Raw genomic sequence first — 21,769 nt, forward strand, 5'->3', positions numbered from 1 at the left:
GATGGGTTCCCTGTTGATTCTGGTTCCTGCTACTACCAAGGGAGTTTTTTCATGCCACCATCACCCTTGGCTTGCTTATTAGCGAGCTAATCATTTAGATGCTTACACATTTAATACAGTACACAATTCCATAATTTTATTTTGATTCTGTAAAGCTGTTTTGTGACAATGACCACTGTTAAAAGCATTATACAAATAAATTTTAATTTAATTATCCTGCTGAAAGAGGCCACTGCAATTATAAAATACTTCCATGAAAGGGTGTCAACAACAAAGTTTAGGTAGGTGGTACTTCAAGTGTCAAAGTACTGTAACAATCACATGAAAGGTGGGACTCAAGGTTTTCTAATAAAACATTAACAAATGCATTATACCGCCTTCACCAGCTTTCCTTCCTTTGATTCCTAATTCCATTTCTGAAAGTTCATTTCGCCTCCACCACCTATAAGTGCTATCTCAGCTCCCAGGACACCTGATTTAACTAATTAATAGTCTTTTCTTAATTGAAGCAGGTGAGCAGGGAGGCTTGGTGACATAGTGGTTAGCACTGTCGCACCTCCATGTTTGAGGGTTAGATTCCCGCTTCAGTATTACCGCGTCTGTATGCATGGAGTTTGCATGTTCTCCCCATGCTTGGTGAGTTTCCTCCGGGGGCTCCACTGTGTCCATTACATGCTCTCATAAAATAAATATACGTTTTATCCAGTAGATTCACTAAAACACACAACAACACAAAACTGGGTGGTGTAGCAAAGTTTAATACATACATGTTTATAAACAGAATGTACAGTGAAGTTCATGTGAACGGTGGTTGTTTTCATAAATATAAATTACTTTAATTGGTACTCCTTAAAGAATAAAGGGTTTCTTTGAAGAAGAAGAGAGATGAGTTCCAACTCCTTGTAACACCCATGCCACTGTTTCATTGTGAGAAAGTGTTTTCCACTTCCACAGTCTATGACAGGCACCAACAATACTCAGCCTCTTTCCATCAAAGATCTTGTTTAAAAACCAAAATCCCAAAGGCCTCCTTTTTCTCTAGATACATGCACTACAAAAAGTACGAAAATTACTTCTACACCCTAGGTAGTGCAATATATGCCTCATTCAGGATAATGCCACGTTTCTTCTTAATGCAACATACTAAAATTCCATTTCATTAGACAAAAGAATAAGGCACAGATGGAGGGGAAACTTAAAAACAAAACATTTACTAGCACAGCAATCTAATTTTGGCCTATTTGGGTGGGATAACAAAAACTCAATGTTTCCTGCTCCACAAGCTTTTGCTTCAATAAAGACATTTCCACTTGGCATCATGTCAACATTTGTACTGTTTCTAACTGGAAATTTGTAGAGTACAATTCTTTTAGTGCAATGTAAATATCTGACAGTACCTATTTTTAGGAAAACAGCCACTGAAAAAAGTACAGCTTTATGTTTAGTTATTTAGTGTTTCAACAAGTCCTGCACTGATGCAGATTTCCATCACCATGTGGTTGATTGAAGCAAATTTAACCTACATAGTCAGCCAACTATGGGAATGTGGGGATTTTTATTATATAATTTAATGAGGCCTATTACAAAAGTACAAAGGCCTATCTAAAACACTTCAACTCTGCCTTTTAGCAAATCAGATGGTTTGGGAGCAGGGATAACACTAAAATGTTCAAGACAGGGACTGGGACAATACAGGATTTAAACAATTCAGATTATTTTGCATCTTATATGTGATTGAATATAATTTTTTCTTCCATAAAACAACAACAACAAAAAAAAAACTTAATAACCGTACTGGGAATTCTCCATTTCCTTTTCATGACAGAAGAATAGACAAATAAGTGAGGCACTTCCAAGCTCCCAGATTCGGTCACACTTCAAATACTTTTTAAAAATTTATTCAGTAGTCCACAGGACTAACAGGGCTTTACTCATTCATCATTTTAGCCCCATAAGACCCAGAGAGCTTAACAACAAGAGGCTTGAGCTCCACTAATTGGATCATCAGTCTACAGATGTAGGAGGGGACTGGTGTCCCCATTTCTACCTGTTGCCTCCATACACAGTCCACTAGCACTAAGAATTAAATCATGTCTTCCTGTTCCAATTAAGATCTGGGTTGGGTTTGGGTTCCATGGTTCTCTCCAAGGGAGAGAGAGACTCAAGAGGCGATTTCAGCACCTGAGGTGAGCGTGGGTCAAGCAGAGGAGGGGGTTTGTCGGGGTGAAATGCCCTGTAATGATCAGGCCCCATAACACCCCGATGATCAGCCACCCTTCGAAAGTCCTGACTATAGCCCCCTCCACCTCCTCCCTGGTGGTAGTTTGCAGAGCGGTAGTCATCTGTGCGTCTCCTCTTTGGGTCTGGATGCCTGTAAAAATATATAAATATTAATTATAAAAAAATATATATATATGATGGTGCAAGATTGTACCCCTATTTCACAAAATCTTCAGGAACTGTCTGGCTGTCTTTTTTTTTAATAAACTTTTTTTATACAGTTCATTTGTAGGATATTTATCAATTATTTATTGCATAACTATTTGATGCCTAAAATATATTTTCAACCCCATGAATGTATCCACATACATCACTATATCCAAGTCAATAACATAAGCCAATAAAATTTCCTTTTTACTTTTTAAACTTTTGTATATACAGATGTGGCCATTAAGAAGGGGCGTTTTTCCCCAAGATGCCGCAGTTTGGCGCGCGGTGTGCCGTGACTTGCCGCAAACAACATTTGGGAATTTAAATAAATGTGTTGTGCTGCACTAAATATCCGTCGGATGGCACATGGAAGGACTTTATCTAAAAGCCAGACCAAGTACAATGAAGAATTGTGTATAATTAGTTAGCCAAAAACAATATTTTTTTCCAATGCTGCAGCAAACATGAGTTCTATTTTATTTTACAACAGATCTTTCATGATGAATGTGTGCATAGGTGCTTCTTATTACTTTTATAATGATGAACTGAGATGCCCAAAATCGTGCTTTAAAAGTTTCTTATATAGTTTTTGTAATGTCTTAACAGGGACAAAAAAAAAATTAAAGATATGGCAAAGCCTCGGTTAAAATGGTCTTGAAATTTAATTTTATTTCCTGATAGTAGGCTATCTGATAGTGTTAACTATGCGAATGTCCTGATTGTGAATATGCCAACATATCTTATTTAAAACGTCAAAATGTGTCGACATCATCAGAAGACATGAATGAACTATATATATATATATATATATATATATATATATATATATATATATCATATTAAGTAAATATTATTTTATGAACACAAAGTGCTTCTGGCTTTTTATAATAATAAGCATAATGTTTTTTGCTGTTTGTGTCCAGGATTAAATAATCATTTCATTCATTATTTAACCCTGGCAGAAAATAATAGCTGGAATGTGATGCGATTGTGAATTTGTGACTGAAATAAAGCTGTTCGTCTTTTGTAAAAGTACTTTCACTTTACAAAAGGCAGCATTTTTTCCAAAAAGCTGATAAGCGCGTGTTGTACAGTATATACAATGCGACAGTGCGCTCAGTTACTGTAATCCCTCTTCTCACCTTTTATGTAAGTCTGCTCGGTCTTGTTAAATCGTTTTTTAAACCCCTCAATTCTGCGAATTCCCCTATCAGTAAAACCGGTTTGATAACTTCACACATAAGAGATTAAAGTAACTTGGGGTTCTGTGTTCACCTCAGAGCGCACTGTCGTGTTGTATTCAGCGAATAGACTAAAACAAAATCATGTTGGCTTCAGCATTGGAAACAATCTTGTATTAAGCTAACTCTATTAAGGATTATACACTTTTGTATTCTTTGTTGTGCTTCATCTTTTTGCACACAAGGGCGGGCATTTTTTAAATTTAAACAGAAAATAATAGTGGGCTGGTATGCACGTTATTTTTCATATAACATAAATGGCTGAATGAAATTAAATATACACAATACATTAATAATTGCGTTTGCTTTACATTTGAGCACCCGTGTAAATAGCTTTTACATTGCATATACTACTATATCATATAAATGTGTCGAATACTGTTTTATTCATATTTTACAACATTACATGCAGTTTGTAATTTACTTGTGACTGTACAGTGGTTACCTAATCGGAATGTAGGTTCTACCGTCGTGGCGCTCGGCGGTACTGTTTGGCTTTGTGCGTTTGCTGGCTTTTACCGCTGAGTGGCGCTATATAACTACAGACTGACGCCTCATGCCTTAGTTCATTCTCCGCTGGATTAATGAGACACGGAGTTTTAGAACTGCAGTAGCGAATAAAATCAAGTAAAACATTGTAGTTAAACAAATTCATAATCACAGAACTAAAATGACGGTACAAATGTAGAATTCAAATTAAGTTAAATTTTATTAGGATCAAATTTAAACAAAATAAATGTTAACACAGTGAGCCTTTAGATTTTATCACGTGTATTTAGAAAAGACGCCTGTAGGGTTTTGTGTCGTCTTATATCTTGTGTTCTTTAAATTTATAGTAGATTTATTAACTAAAATAAATGACCATAAAATTAAAACAGTGTTAGGACGTTCTACTGCATCAGCTGATGTCGGTCATTCAGCCCCGCTTGTGTTTGTGCGTTATTATAAGAATGAAATGCAGTAGACTGTTATGATTTGTAACGGGTTCGACCCATGTTACCCAAACGACTCAGTTCAGATGTAAGTAAATGGATAGAAAGTAAATGTGCTGTTTGGGGGAGGGACGTGCTAATGATTTAGTCAGCTCTGTGTGTGTGTTTGTGTGTGTGAGAGAGAGAGGGGTGTCGCGGTCGTTTTCAGTGAAACAAAGGCTCAGCTGAAAAATGTTAGGCACATCAGTCACTTAACCCCCAATAAAAGGTATTTGAGTGTTATGATAGTTGTAATATAACAGATGCGCAATGAATACTAAACCTAAACCAGGCACGGAGATCAATAAACCAAGATAGCCCCCATACCCGTTTAAAAAAAAAAAATACCAAAGAATATTATTGTGTATAGACTGATTAAAAACAATGCAATTTACGCTATCATAAGGAAAATCTCAAGTTTTTCCATTCCAAGGATTAAAAAAGGTAACAATGTCAACTTTAGAATCTCAAATTACACAAATTGAAATCACTCAAAGTCCCCAGAAGAGCCTCAGATTCAAGAGGTTTTTGAAGTGGGGAAAAGTGCATTTCAGTTTCTCTGAGTGAGAACAGCCGATTCACACCTGGGGAGGGTGAATAATTTGTATTCGAATGTTGTCTGGCATTGTAAAGCACTATAGTGACACTAAAAGAACAACCCAGGATTAATAAGAATTATTATACTGCATAAACATTATTTAGCACAAAAAAATTCCTCGCGCTCGGGAAAACTATGCTTTTAGCCCAACAAACCCCGAGTATTTTATAGCACGGGGTGCAAGCCCGAGCAACGATAGCAACGATAGCTCTCCAGTCATGTGTTATTCTGCGGCCCCGCTGCTTCGCATGTCTGAAGGGGAGGATGCCTAACTAGTGAGCAAGGAGCGATATTGATTTGGGCGCACGCCGTGACAGGCTGAAAAAACTGTTGTCAGATTAATGTGCAAAAACTATATAATAAAACTATATAAGACTACATGCCTTTATAAGACTCAACTTTTATTTAAGCGCACTCACAATAACGAAAAAACTTAATGATTTTGTAAATGTTTAAAAGCAAATAATGTGCGCTGTTCTGTATTGTTTTTGGTGAACTTTGAGCGCGTCAGAAAATGAACGCAAACGTTTTTTTAAATGGTCAGAGTCATACCGACGCGTTCATAATTATTAGTCTACTTCTGCCGGTGCGCTCTGGAAAACTTCATGCATGATTAAAACTATGGAGTAAAGAGGGGGATTACAATGCCGAATCGAAGTCCTTAGCCCAAATCTCATTTAAATTAAATTAACAAATATTATAAGTAAAAAACAATAGCCCATGTTTAGAAACCGTTTATAAATTCTTTCCGACATGAGTTGGTGTTATGCGCAGAGCGCCGGGAGATTTCCTGAAGCTCCAAAATCACGGGGCATTTTTTCTAAATAGATTCATCTTTAATAACTGATGGAGGTTTTGAGCTGTATACACACGCATTCCTGCCTAAACAGGATAATAATTTAGGGGGGTTTAGATAAATTGAAAAGAGAGCGGATGTCTCTGCTTAAATAGATTTAAAAAAAATAAAAATAATTATTAATAGCAATTGAATCAGACTTAATAGCTGGATTTGCATTTAGCGAGTAGCATATATTTTTGTGTTTGTTTCATTTCATGTCTGTAGTTTTATCGATAAATCTGCTCATATCTGCACGTGCGTTTATCAGCCTTTTGTTTAAAAAGCTGCATGCGCAACTCACTTTCACTTTGCAAATGGCAGTGTTTATTGTTTAGTGTGTATTTAAAGCGCATATACACAATAAAACAATAATGTTTTAGGCTAACATATCATACATGTTTGTATTCTTGGTGTGTTATAATAATAATAATAATAATAATAAATTCGGAGCACTACTACTACTAATAATAATAATAATAATAATACTGAATGGAGAAAGCGCAGTTAAAGAAGTATCATCACTGAAGGAGAGAAGGAAATGAAGAATAAATACATATCAGTATTTACAGTTCGAGCTCGACACCAGCAAGTCGCAGGATTCCTTTTCTCGAAACGTGCATTCTTAATGGCCAGATCTGTAATGATGACATATGTCTAGGTTTTACTAAACATTAATAAAACAATGTTTTCCTAAGCACCCACTCTTGCCTTGCAAGAGTACATTATAACCCTTAAATGTTTCTACATTTTGTGATAGGACTTAAAAGGAAACATGTGGCGTGTGTTTGTAATCAGCTGCCTTAACTCTAATTCCCCTAACTAAAAGCCATTCTAATGAGGCCAACACTAATAAGGCCAAATTACCTAATTAGTAAATTACCTATGTGCAATTTAATCTCAGCATAAATACAGCTGCCCTCAAAGGTTTGTTAGATGACATTAGTTAAAAAAACAGCATCATGAAGCCAAGCAACACACCAGAGGTCAGGAATATAGCTGTGTTATAAAAAAATCTCCCAAGCTTTGAACATGGAGCACTGAAAATAGAAAGAGTATGGCACTGCAACCACAAACTGATCAGGACATGGCCATCCACCTAAACTGTCTGGCCAAGAAAGGAAAGCATTAATCAGAGAAGAAGCCATGAGGCTAATGGCAACTCTGGAAAAGCATGGTAACTCTGGAGAAATACACAGATCAGCAACTATTAACTATTAGTCGTGCACTCCATAAATCTGGTGATCATGGGAGAGTGGCAAAAAAAAGACATGTGGAAGACACAGAAAGAATTACTTCGGTACAATAAGACCTACATTGAACTTTTTGGCCTAAATGCAACATTAGCCTACTTTTCTTCAGCAGGGTCAGGGAAGCTGTTCAGAGTTGGTAGGAAGATGGACAGGGCAATCTTAAAAGACTCAAAACTACGTCAGAGGTTTACCTCCTATCAGGACAACAACCATAGAAATACAGCCAAAGCTACAACTGTAATGGTTTAGATTAAAGCATAATGTATTAAAATGACTAAGGTAAAGTCCAGACCTAAATACAACTAAGAATCCGTGGGAAGACTTAAAAATTGCTGTTCTCAAATGCTTTTCCAATCTAACTTAGTTTGCACAATTTTTCAATTCAATTCAATTTTATTTGTATAGCGCGTTTAGCAATTGTGATTCCCGCAAAGCAGCTTTACACAATTTTGCAAGGAGGAATAGGCAAAGATTTCATTCTCTGTGCAATGCCGGTAGAGACATATTCCAAAAAACTTGACTCAAAGAATCCAAATACAAATGCACAAAACACAATTATGCAATTATTCCTTCCACTTCACAATTATGTGTCACTTTGTATTGGTCTATCACATAAAATCCCAAAAAGGGATTTATGTAAAGTGACAAAATGTGGAAAAGTTTAAGGGGTCTGAATACTTTTGCAAGGCACTCTATTGGAAAAGTATAGGTGTTTGAACACTAAAGCTTAAAACCAAACTGTTAATAAATTGTGGCTTTTAATTAGCAGTAAATAAAATTTTTCGTACCTGTCATAATAGTCACGGTGATCGCGATGATCTCGATCGTTGCTGTACTGATCATACACCCGTTTACGGGCTGAGGCTTGGTTCCGGAAGCCACTACTGCGGTACAGGTCTGAGTGTGCCCGCCGGTTGCTGTAGTGATGCTCCTTATACCGATGCTGATCATAAGAGTGATGTCGGTCACCTTGCCATGGCTGGTTACTGTTTCCTGGGTAGGTATATTTACGTTCCCTTTGCCAATCTCCCCGATCTGTGGATAAAAATGTAATTCATGCAAGGGAACTGTAGGCAAAAGAATCCAACGTAGATAATAGTAACATAACCACAATAAATATTAATACATATTGCTGCTTTTATTTTCTGTAATTATATGAAAATTAACTAATTTTACCCTTTCCTGAAGGTAAAAAAATAACATGTCTCAAATGATTTAAAGCATCCTTAAATTTAATTTAAAGCCCAGCTTATCTGCTCTTCCAGGTATAATTAAATAAATTATTCAACTTTGCTACAAAACCCCCATGTTCATTAGTTCTCACAATCTTTAGAGAAGTGTCTCTTGTGCTGGTTGTAGAGCTCACGGTGGTGTGAGTGGGATGGGGGTCCTGTTGGAAGATTTTGTATTGGGTGTGGTTTGGATGAAGGCTGTGTGCCAGTGGAGTCCCAACTCGATCCAGAAGGTTCAGGACGAAATGGCTTCTTTCTGGCCGGGTCATCTTTCTTTCTGTGCTCTTTCTAAACAGACAGTATGCAGAAGAGAACAGGAAAAGGGAAACAAATAGGAAAAAAAAATGTAAATAGATCATAATTTAAAAGGAATTAAGACTGTTTAGCTAGTTTAAAAATTTTACACTGATTGGTTGATGTGGTTACACCAAAATATTTGCCAAATTGGGTAAAAAGCAGGCCTACCTCTTCCTCTTGACAGCGTTTCTTTTGAGCCATTTTGTACAGCCTATGCAGTTTCTTTGCTCCAAACTCCGTGAATTTGGATACAAAAATCCAGAGATTTCTAAAAGGAGAAAAAAGCTAATTCAGAATAAATCTTTTCAAGAAACAATGTGTTCAACAAGACATATAAATAATCTGTCCACTCAGTTATGCAATTATTTTTATTTTATTTATAAAAAATAAAATATAAAAAACTATAATGATAAGATCATTCAAGATGACAGCAAGTGCTCAATATCTGTCATGATATGTGTGATCCTTTACTTAATCATAAACATGTAAATTCTTTTAGGATTAGTTTTAAACTATTTTAAATAATTTATATTATAATAACTTATTGACCTTCACAAATGGAGTAAACCCAAAAAAAATGTATGCATCACTTAGACATTATGTATTATCTCACTGTTGATCCAAACAAAACAGTTAAATTTTGGTGAGACCTGCGCCAGGTTTTGACGTGTTCCGGGTCGCTGTAGGCTTTAAGGCACTCTGTGATTCGATCTCCAATCTTCAACAGGCAGGCACGTGTGTGCTGCAGCTGCTCCTGCACCGACAGGCCTTCATCAGGTTTATCCAGTTGTTTAAGAGCCTTCTTCACTGGCCTCATTCGCTCTTTACACTAAACACAGGTTACCCAAGTTAAAATGAATTTAAGTAAAGTGAAGTTAAGTAGCTTTTGACATAATTTAAGCTATTTTTTCTGTTTTCTCTTCTACACTGTTTTTTTGATTGATTACATATAAACCAAAGTAAAAAATTTAATAGAAAACAATGTACTGTAAAAACAGATGACAGGCATAAAAATAATCACAAGGACAGAGAGATAAAGAAAATCTTTAACACATAAATCGTGCTATAACCTCATATTCCAATGCTTTAAAACCAACAAGGTAGGGTGAATTGCCAGCTGTGTACATTTACATACAGATCTGGCCTTTAAGAACGCACGTTTCGAGAAAAGGGATGCGGCTGCGCACGGCAAGCTGTGAAAATGCCCTTCATTACTTGTAGGGGGCAGTCGTGTTTCAGTCTGAAGTATTGTGTGTCTACTGAGCCGAAAATGTGTTATGTCTCTTAGGCGGCAATTGACATCAAGCGACAGAGCTCATAAACGTGTGAAGCTCAAATTGTAAATACTGATATGTATTTGTTTTTCATTTTCTTCCGTCCTTCAATGATGATACTTCTTTGACTGCGCTTTCTCCATTCAGTATTATTATTATTAGTAGCTCCAAATTTATTATTGTTATTTTTAATATTATTGTAACGCACCCCGCGTGCAAAAAGACTACAAAAAATGTATGATATGTTAGCCTAAAACATTATTGCTTTATTGTGTTTATGCACTTTAAATATACAATAAACAATAAACACTGCCTTGTGCAAAGTGAAAGTGAGTTGTGCGTGCAGCTTTTTGATCTACGCTGAACCCTAATAATAATAATCAAAAGAATAATAATCATCGTGATTTTAGCTGTTTATGTCCAGCATTAAATTATTATTTAATTATTAATAATAAAAGCTGCTCACATTGCGCGCACTTTCAAAAAAAAAAAATGCAGTGTTTAATCAGCAAGTACAGTGGTGTGAAAAACTATTTGCCCCCTTCCTGATTTCTTATTCTTTTGCATGTTTGTCACACTTAAATGTTTCTGCTCAGCAAAAAACGTTAACTATTAGTCAAAGATAACATGAGTGAACACAAAATGCAGTTTTTAAATGAAGGTATACATTTTTAAGGGAGAAAAAAAACTTCAAATCTACATGGCCCTGTGTGAAAAAGTGATTGCCCCCTTGTTAAAAAATATCTTAACTGTGGTCTATCACACCTTAGTTCAATTTCTGTAGTCACCCCCAGGCCTGATTACTGCCACACCCGTTTCAATCAAGAAATCACTTAAATAGGAGCTACCTGACACAGAGAAGTAGACCAAAAGCACCTCAAAAGCTAGACATCATGCCAAGATCCAAAGAAATTCAGGAACAAATGAGAACAAAAGTAATTGAGATCTATCAGTCTGGTAAAGGTTATAAAGCCATTTCTAAAGCTTTGGGACTCCACGAACCACAGTGAGAGCCATTATCCACAAATTGCAAAAACATGGAACAGTGGTGAACCTTCCCAGGAGTGGCTGGCCGACCAACATTACCCCAAAGGCGCAGAGATAACTCATCCGAGAGGCCACAAAAGACCCCAGGACAACATCTAAAGAACTGCAGGCCTCACTTGCCTCAATTAAGGTCAGTGTTCACGACTCCACCATAAGAAAGAGACTGGGCAAAAACGGCCTGCATGGCAGATTTCCAAGGCGCAAACCACTTTTAAGCAAAAAGAACATTAAGTTCATCTAAGTGCTCGTCTCAATTTTGCTAAAAAACATCACAATGATTGCCAAGACTTTTGGGAAAATACCTTGTGGAGCGACGAGACAAAAGTTAAACTTTTTGGAAGGTGCGTGTCCTGTTACATCTGGCGTAAAGGTAACACAGCATTTCAGAAAAAGAACATCATACCAACAGTAAAATATGGTGGTGTTAGTGTGATGGTCTGGGGTTGTTTTGCTGCTTCATGACCTGGAAGGCTTGCTGTGATAGATGAAACCATGAATTCTGAAATCATGAAAACCATTTTTGTCTACCAAAAAATCCTGAAGGAGAATGTCCGGCCATCTGTTCATCAACTCAAGCTGAAGCGATCTTGGGTGCTGCAGCAGGACAATGACCCAAAACACACCAGCAAATCTACCTCTGAATGGCTGAAGAAAAACAAAATGAAGACTTTGGAGTGGCCTAGTCAAAGTCCTGACCTGAATCTCATTGAGATGTTGTGGCATGACCTTAAAAAGGCGGTTCATGCTAGAAAACCCTCAAATAAAGCTGAATTACAACAATTCTGCAAATATGAGTGGGCCAAAATTCCTCCAGAGCGCTGTAAAAGACTCGTTGCAAGTTATCGCAAACGCTTGATTGCAGTTATTGCTGCTAAGGGTGGCCTAACCAGTTATTAGGTTCAGGGGGCAATTACTTTTTCACACAGGGCCATGTAGGTTTGTATTTTTTTTCTCCCTAAATAATAAAACCATCATTTAAAAACTGCATTTTGTGTTTACTTGTGTTATCTTTGACTAATAGTTAAATGTGTTTGATGATCAGAAACATTTTGTGTGACAAACATGCAAAAGAATAAGAATCAGGAAGGGGGCAAATAGTTTTTCACACCACTGTATATGTCGCCCTTCATGATTAATAAATATTATGACTGAAACAAAGCTGCTTGTGTCGGCTCATATCAGGAGCATTTTTATTAAAAGGGAGATAAAAAGTGAAAGTGTGTACCAACAACACAGCATAATGCACGCATATCAGAAAATGAACTCAAGCGTTTTTTTTAAATAGTCAGAGTCAGTCTGCTTGCTGTTTTCCCGATGCATTCATAATCATTAGTTGACTTCTGCCGGTTCGCTCTGGAAAACTTCATGTGTGCAGCTGAGCGCTGATTCAGACTACGTAGGAAATTAAAGAGGGGGATCACGATGCCGAATCGAAGTCCTGAGCCCAAACCTTATTTAAATTGAATTAACAAATATTATAAGAAAAAAAACAATAGCCCACGTTTAGAAACCGTTTATAAATTCTTTCCGACGTGAGTTGGCCCGACATGAGTTGTTATGCCCAGATCGCCGTGAGATTTCCTGAAGCTCCGAAATCGCTGGGGCATTTTTTCTAAATAGATGCTATCTTTAATAGCTGATGGAGGTTTTGAGTTGTATATACACACGCATTCCTGTCTAATCAACTCTTAAAACTACACCTGTGACACAATAACAGTAATATTTGTAACATCCTGCAGGCTGCCATTTGAAAAAACGAAAGAATAATTAACAAACCAGTTGTTGGGTCAAAATAACCCAATCAGGTGTTCATTTGTAAATGACCCACTACATCTCATACCTAACAGACCTAACATGAGCAACACAACAATGTGTTTAAAGTACCTGAAATAACTCAGAACTTAAATAACAATAAACAGATACAGAGATACGCTATATAACAGTTTATACTTTGTACAAATCAAATTGTCAGCTAGTGAACTTGATCTAAACAACATTTAACCAAGGTTTTTTTTTTTTTTACTTATTATTGTACAGTACATATCAATAGCTCTGGTTCAGATTTTTCATGTTTGTTGTGTAAAGTACTCATATGGAAATTACCATCACTATTGTATTTACTGTGACGAGTAAAAATGTCACTTTGCGCCACCTGGTGGCCATTTTACGAATGACTTTGAAAAGCAACTGATTTATTTTGGCCGCTGTCGTCTTTACACGGCGGTAAGCGCGACAGTAATAACCATTCCGATTAGGTAACCACTGTACAAGTACCCTAGCATGATATATATATATATATATATGTCTGCGGCTAGCGCTTTCCCCTGAGTGTGTTCCTCCGTCCCTAACGGTGCGTGAGCAAGCAGTTCGAAAAGATGCGGTTGGCTGGCGTCACACGGTTCGGAGAAAACACGTGATAGTCTTCGGCCCTTCCGTTTGAGTGGTAGTAGTAGGCTTAATGTGGGAGCCCCCTAGTGACTGGAAGAAATTGGCCACGACTAAATTCGGGAAAAAATCAGGAAACCGCCTCCCCACCCCCCCAAAAAAGGCAGCGTTTTGATCAAAAGGATGATAAACGAGTATGAAAAATTGCAGACATAAAGGACTATACTTGACAAAATTATAAAGGAATACAAATCATGTTTATAATAAAATAATTAATTAAATGATAAAATTATATCAAATAAGAACTTTATCTAAAAGCCAGAACGACCAAATTTCTCATTCATTGCTAAAGTAGTTAAATATGCTTATACTGTAGATACATAGGTTACACTTTAAAAGTACAATCGCAAGTAAATTACAAACTGCATGTGATGTAAAATATGAATAAAATAGTATTAGACACAAATTATGATATGGTTTTATTTGCAATGAAAAATCTATTTACACGAGTGCTCAAATGTAAAGCAACTGCAATTATTAATTTATTGTGTATATTTAACTTCATTCAGCCATTTAAGTTATATGAAAAATAACGTTTCTACCAGCCTACTATTATTTTCCGTTCAAATTTAAAAATTCCCATGCGTGTGCAAAAAGATGAAGTGCAACAAAAATACAAAAGTGAATAATCTTTAATAAAGTTAACACAATACAATATTGTTTCCAATGCTGAAGCAAACATGATTTTGTTTTAGTCTATTCTCTGAATACAACATGACAGTGCGCTCCGAGGTGAACACCCACAGAAACTCAGTTACTGTAATCCCTCTTCTTACCTTTCATTCACGATAGGTGTGAAGTTATAAAACCAGTTTCGCTGCTGGGGGAATTCGCAAAATTGGGGTTTTTAAAACAAATTAACAAGACCGAGCAGATGTCTCTGCCTAAAATGTATTTCGGGAGCAAAAAATAAACATAAATAGAAAAATAAAATAAAAAGACCAAATTACTGCATAAACACAGGAACATAATTATTGATTTTATTATTAAAGAATATTTAATTATTATCATGCTTACTTACAGTACTTTACTAGTACTAAAGATTTATATATACACTCACCTAAAGGATTATTAGGGACACCTGTTAAATTTCTCATTAATGCAATTATTTAATCAACCAATCACATGACAGTTGCTTCAATGCATTTAGGGGTGTGATCCTGGTCAAGACAATCTCCTGAACTCCAAACTGAATGTCAGAATGTAAAAGAAAGGTGATTTAAGCTATTTTGAGCGTGGCATGGTTGTTGGTGCCAGACGGGCCGGTCTGAGTATTTCACAATCTGCTCAGTTACTGTGATTTTTACGCACAACCATTTCTAGGGTTTACAAAGAATGGTGTAAAAAGGAAAAAATATCCAGTGCCAGCCGACTGATTCAAGATGATAGAAGAGCAACTTTGACTGAAATAATCACTCATTACAACCGAGGTATGCAGCAAAGCATTTGTGAAGCCACAACACACACAAGCTTGCGGCGGATGGGCTACAACAGCAGAAGACCCCACCTTGGTACCACTCATCTCCACTGGTGCGTGGTGGTGTAATGGTGAAGGGGATGTTTTCTTGGCACACTTTAGGCCCCTTAGTGTCAATTGGGCATCGTTTAAACGCCACGGGCTACCTGAGCATTGTTTCTGACCATGTCCATCCCTTTATGATCACCATGTACCCATTCCTCTGATGGCTACGTCCAGCAGGATAATGCGCCCATGTCACAAAGCTTGAATAATTTCAAATTGGTTTCTTAAACATGACAATGAGTTCACTGTACTAAAATGGCCCCCACAGTCACCAGATCTCAACCCAATAGAGCATCTGTGGAATGTGGTAGAATGGGAGCTTCGTGCCCTGGATGTGCATCCCACAAATCTCCATCTCCAAGATGCTATCCTATCAATATGGGCCAACATTTCTAAAGAATGCTTTCAGTACCTTGTTGAATCAATGCCACATAGAATTAAGGCAGTTCTGAAGGCGAAAGGGGGTCAAACACTGTATTAGTATGGTGCTCCTAATAATTCTTTAGGTAAGTGTGTAATATATTGTGGCGTGGGCGGGGCGGCGGCTGACGACCAGCATGCCTTGCGGGAATGTCGGTGTGTTCACCATGATGGGGAAAGGTGTTTGGGTTGGTGGCTTCGGCCCTGTTGTGTGTGTGGGGGTGTGACGTGTGAAATGTGTTCCAGTTCAGGCTGACACTGAATTGGAGGTAGGCTCCTGAGTGAAGGTGCTGCTCATGCCATACCTGCTGTGTGCTAAATAAAGTACTCCCAGCCATTGCATTGGGCAGCAAATAAGCTCACTCGTCTCTCCAGCATTCTTTCCGGCGTAAAAACGCTACAATATATATATACACACTCACCTAAAGAATTATTAGGAGCACCATACTAATACAGTGTTATACAGTGTATACACACACAAAGTAAAATAAATGAATTAAAATGAGACACACAAATATATATATATATATATATATATGTCATTTTAAATAAAAAAATATATATATATATACATTCAACAAAAATATAAACGCAACACCTTTGTTTTTTGCTCCGATTTTTCATGAGATGGACTTAAAGATCTAAAATTCATTCCAGATACACAATATTACCATTTCTCTCAAACATTGTTCACAAATCAGTCTAAATGTGTGATAGTGAGCACTTCTGCTTTGCTGAGATAATTCATCCCACCTCACAGGTGTGCCACATCAAGATGCTGATCTGACATCATGAGTAGTGCACAGGTGTACCTTACACTGCCCACAGTAAAAGGCCACCCTGGAGTGTGCAGTTTTTTGCTTTATTGGGGGTCTGGGGACTCAGAACTGGTCAGTATCTGGTGTGACCACCATTTGCCTCATGCAGTGCAACACATCATTTTCGCATAGAGTTTATCAGATTGTCAATTGTGGCCTGTGGAATTTTGGTCCACTCCTCTTCAATGGTTGTGCGAAGTTGTTGTATATTAGTGGGAACTGGTACATGCTGTCGTATACGCCGGTCAAGCAAATCCGAAACATGCTCAACGGCGGGTGACATGTCCGGTGAGTATGCTGGCCATGCAAGAACTGGGACATTTTCAGCTTCCAAGAACTGTGTACAGATCCTTGCAACATGGGGCCGTGCATTATCTTGCTGAAACATGAGGTGATGTTCATGGATGTATGGCACAACAATGGGCCTCAGGATCTCATCACGGTATCTCTGTGCATTCAAAATGCCATCAATAAAATGTACCTGTGTTCTTCGTCCATAACAGATGTCTGCCCATACCATAACCCCAGCACCACCATGGGCCACTCGATCCACAACATTGACATCAGCAAAGCGCTCATCCACACGACGCCACACACGCTGTCTGCCATCTGCCCTGAACAATGTAAACCGAGGTTTATCCGTGAAGAGAACACCTCTCCAACGTGCCAGACACCATCGAATGTGAGCATTTGCCCACTCAAGTCTGTTACGGCGATTAGCTGTGGTCAGGTCAAGACCCTGATAAGGACGACGAGCATGCAGTTGAGCTTCCCTGAGACGGTTTCTGACAGTTTGTGCAGAAATTGTTTGGTTATGCAAACCAATCGTTTCAGCAGCTGTCTGAGTGGCTGGTCTCAGACGATCTTGGAGGTGAACCTGCTGGATGTGGAGGTCCTGGGCTGGTGTGGTTACACGTGGTCTGTGGTTGTGAGGCCGGTTGGATGTACTGCCATATTCTTTGAAACGCCTTTGGAGACGGCTTATGGTGGAGAAATGAAATTTAATGCACGAGCAACAGATCTGGTTGACATTCCTGCTGTCGGCATGCCAATTGCACGCTCCCTCAATGCTTGTGGCATCTGTGGCATTTTGCTGTGAGACAAAACTGCACATTCCAGGGAGGCCTTTTATTGTGGGCAGTATAAGGTACACCTGTGCACTACTCATGATGTCAGATCAGCATCTTGATGTGGCACACCTGTGAGGTGGGATGGATTATCTCAGCAAAGCAGAAGTGCTCACTATCACACATTTAGACTGATTTGTGAACAATGTTTGAGAGAAATGGTAATATTGTGTATCTGGAATGAATTTTAGATCTTTAAGTCCATCTCATAAAAAATCGGAGCAAAAAACAAAGGTGTTGCGTTTATATTTTTGTTGAGTATATATATATACACACACAGACAGGGGTCAGGGGTCCCTCTCCTTACAATTGAGCGCTGTGTGACTTAAATGAGCCACTTAAATGAGGAACAAAAGCTGCCTTTAAGTCCTATCATTCATGCTAGAATGAGCACAGTGCTCGTGGAAACATCTGAAATATCTGATTGCAATCCAAATATAAAATCCGCTCACTACCAGCTCTTTTTGATCCACTTCAACTTCGGCACAAATTAAGTGAATAGTTTTCTAAAGTTATTCTTACACCAAATAAAGGTGCCACATTACAATAGGTCTTAGTCATTATAAATTTTTCTGCTCTGCGCACTGACCAAGAAGTTTGCCACTCAGGATGCGAGTTCAAAGTAAGTAATTAGCATTAAATTCTATTAGCTTCGTCCCATGCAAAAATCCAAAGTTCAGCTGAGACTCAGATAAAGCTTCTCCAGGAAGGTTAGGCATGCAGCATTTTCATTAAAAAATAAAAATAAAGTTTGTACATATATCATAACTTTACAAGTTACCAGCTCTGTTTAACTCAGTGGCACTGCAGAAGCTTTAAATTAGTTGATACACAACTCTATTTAAACTTAAAACACACTTCTTGAATTTTTTTGGGAAAAAAATTCAAATATTTTACATGTCTTTACAAGCAGTATGTACGTCTGGTCTACACTATATATAGTTGAAATCAGATATTTACATACACCTCTTTCTTTACTGTTTTTGTTTTAGATCAATAAATATTAACATATTTGTTAAATGTTTTTTTTTTTATTATTATTACTTTCATCAGTCGAAAATTTATATACACTTCCTTAGTATTTGGTAGAACTGGAGAAACTGTTTCAGTTAGGCTAGACATAGAGACATAGAAAGACTCACAATACTGAACGTTTCCTGGTCTAGTTCATCATCCTCCTCCCCAATAGGAACTGGCTCACTGCCGGCTGTAATGTGCACTGGTCCCTGAGTTTTCTTACTTTTCCCTCCTGATTTTATCTGGAAAAGAAATCCCCAAATACAAGCTTTTAGAACACACTGGCAGGATTAACACCGCTCTGAATATCAGTGTAATTTGCTCTATAGAACCTTGTCTCTTTAAACAATAAGTTGATTTAACATCCACAAGTAAAGTAAACACCAACAACCTTGTCTTTCCTCAGCTTTGCCCGTCTTTTGTCTTTGTCCCCTTCCTTGTCTTTCTTTACAGTGCCCTGTTTTTCTTTGTTCTCTTTGTTGTCCTTCTTCTGTTTTTTCTTTGCAGGTGATTTTTCAGCTTTGTCATCCTGGAACACATGCAAAGAAATGGAAAAAGCTCAATAAAAATGAAAAAGGACCAGTAGACACAATTAACAGCCACTGCAAAATGGGCGTTGCACACTCCATTGTTTCATGTGAACTTCCTTATTGCCGCCTGCAAAGGGGAACATACCTTAACTTCACCTTCCTCTGAAGTGTGTTCAGAGAGATGAGGAGATGAAATTTCACTGGCCAGTTCAGGTCGTGTCTTGTCTTTCTTTACTCGAGGTTTTCTTTTTTTTACCTGGGACTGAAAATAAGAAAAATACTATTGCATCATGCAAACTAAATGATGAGTTTGAAAGTTCCTTAAGAGTAGCTCTTAAACAATGATCATTAATACTATTTACTCCAATACAGCAATTCAGATGTTTACACATGTGATTATTATAAAATTGCATTCTGTTCTAACATTGCTAGTATTAAAAAAATACCAAGTGTAATGTCAGGTGGTGCCCCAACACATTTAAAAAAAAAAGTTGAATAATCAATTAATTTTTAAAAAATGACTACATAAATTATGAATCACTTAATTACTCAATTATTCTTATTTAGCAATTACTTTTCAGGCATGTGCTAAAGACTTTATGAAGATAAATATCTAATTAAAATTCATGTCATTTGATGCTGAAAAAAATGTCAAAAGCTTCTCTCAAAATCTTTTTTAAAAGACTTTGCACTTATGAAAATTCATACTAGAGCAAGGCAAGATCACAAAAGAGAGTGGGGAAGAGAGAGGTGTGTGTGTGTGTGTGTGTGTGTGTGTGAGAGAGAGAGAGATTAAAAAATCATGTATAGTATGTATCATATACTACCATGGAAACCTTGCTCAGCAAAAAAATTAAGTTTCTCGGTAGCCTCAAACACAATATCAGGGCCACCTTGAACCTCACCATGTATAGCAGCTGTAATTGTATGCCATCACTAAGATAAGATAAGATAAACCTTTATCAGTCCCACAAGTGGGAAATTTGTTTTGCCAAATTAAGAAACAACAGAATAAAGTAAAATAAGATAAAAATAGGGGAAATCAAATAAAAAAACAAATACTAACTGTATAAATGTATACTATACAATCTAGCTATAAAATATGGACATCTGTGTAGTAAAAAATATTTACATAAATATATATTTAGACAATAAGTAAACACAGTTGACTAAGTAATATGTTTGTACTCAATGAATATATGTATACATACAGAGAGTGAATGACAGGCATTTACAGTAATTGTAAGGGTCCGCCACTAGAGGTCACTGTTTTTATTTTGTAGTTTTTGTTGGCCGACTGGTTTCCCAGCAGGCACCTCGGTCAGGTGATGCGAGTGCACACCTGAACCGAGGTAGCCATCAATCAATCTATAAATAGCTGTTTAGACTGGGAAACTGGGTCGAGCATTTTTGGTAACACCACTGTCATTTGTGTGGGCATTTTGTTCTGTTTTGTTATTTGTTTAGTTTGTACTTTGATTTGAGTTGTGTTGACTTGGGCTCTCTTATTGGCAATGTTTCTGTGTATCTTGTCTGTGTTAGTGAAGCTGATTCAGTCCTGTCCTCCTGTGTTCTTGTGTTTAGCTAGAGCAGGTAAGTAGTTAGGTGTGTGTTTGGCTAGGAGCGTGTTTAGCTAAGATCTATGTTGAGTTACAGTAACTAGCATGCTTCTAGCCATAGCCCCTTTGTGTCTCTAGCTGTCCTGTGTTTCCTCTCCCCCTAGTGTCCCAGTGCGCCTAGCTTTAGAGTGCTGCCCCTCCTAGCTTTGGAGTAACGACTAGCTTGTTAGTGCCGCCTCGCTTAGTCTTGGAGGGCTGCCTCGCCTAGCCACTGGGTATCCTCTGTCTATGTTTCTGTGCCCCCATTCCCTAGTGTGTGTTAAGCTATTAGGTAAGTGTAGCTTAGTGCATGTTGGGGCTAAAGACATGCTTAGCTAGGTGTATGTGTAGCTAACTGCCATGGTTAAGCACTGCTTAACCATGTTTAGCTAAAAGCCATGCCTAGCTGATTGCCATGTCTTTAGCCCTCGTCCCGTCCCTCTCTTGGTCTCTAGTCTCTACGTGTCTCCCTTCTCCCTCGTGTCTCTCTCGCGTCTCCCTTCTCTCTCGCGTCTCCCTTCTCTCTCGCGTCTCCCTTCTCTCTCGCGTCTCTCTCTAGTGTCCAGTTTCAGCTCCACGCATCGTTTGTGTCCTGGGCGTGTTGTGTCTCCCTCTGCCTGTGTCTCGCCACAGGGCGTGTTGTGTCTCCCTCTGCCTGTGTCTCGCCACAGGGCGTGTTGTGTCTCCCTCTGCCTGTGTCTCGCCACAGGGCGTGTTGTGTCTCCCTCTGCCTGTGTCTCGCCACAGGGCGTGTTGTGTCTCCCTCTGCCTGTGTCTCGCCACAGGGCGTGTTGTGTCTCCCTCTGCCTGTGTCTCGCCACAGGGCGTGTTGTGTCTCCCTCTGCCTGTGTCTCGCCACAGGGCGTGTTGTGTCTCCCTCTGCCTGTGTCTCGCCACAGGGCGTGTTGTGTCTCCCTCTGCCTGTGTCTCGCCACAGGGCGTGTTGTGTCTCCCTCTGCCTGCGTCTCGCCACAGGGCGTGTTCGGTGTCCCTCCAGTCTGTGTCTCGCCAGAGAGCCCCTGTTAGCACAGACTTGAAACTTGAAACTTTGTGTTTCACCACCATTAAAAAACTCTTTTTGGTTACACCACCCCTCTGTCTCTATGCCTGCTCC

The 21,769-nt window shown here is 38.3% G+C and overlaps 1 protein-coding gene across 1 annotated transcript in view; it reads right to left on the reverse strand.

Moving 5' to 3' along the window:
- Positions 1–738: 738 nt before the first annotated feature.
- Positions 739–21,769, reverse strand: part of chd2 (chromodomain helicase DNA binding protein 2) — a 186,769-nt gene continuing 165,738 nt past the window's right edge. Inside the window, exons 31-38 of the mRNA XM_053499720.1 lie at positions 19,203–19,319; positions 18,919–19,056; positions 18,653–18,769; positions 9,508–9,686; positions 9,026–9,125; positions 8,653–8,848; positions 8,117–8,363; positions 739–2,371 (exon numbers count right to left, since the gene is read on the reverse strand). Coding sequence (XP_053355695.1) covers positions 2,089–2,371; positions 8,117–8,363; positions 8,653–8,848; positions 9,026–9,125; positions 9,508–9,686; positions 18,653–18,769; positions 18,919–19,056; positions 19,203–19,319 — 1,377 coding nt within the window. The 3' untranslated portion in view covers positions 739–2,088. The remainder of the gene's footprint in view (positions 2,372–8,116; positions 8,364–8,652; positions 8,849–9,025; positions 9,126–9,507; positions 9,687–18,652; positions 18,770–18,918; positions 19,057–19,202; positions 19,320–21,769) is intronic.

Source organism: Clarias gariepinus, chromosome 7, assembly GCF_024256425.1.
Source record: "Clarias gariepinus isolate MV-2021 ecotype Netherlands chromosome 7, CGAR_prim_01v2, whole genome shotgun sequence".
Classification (NCBI taxonomy): Eukaryota; Metazoa; Chordata; class Actinopteri; order Siluriformes; family Clariidae; genus Clarias; species Clarias gariepinus.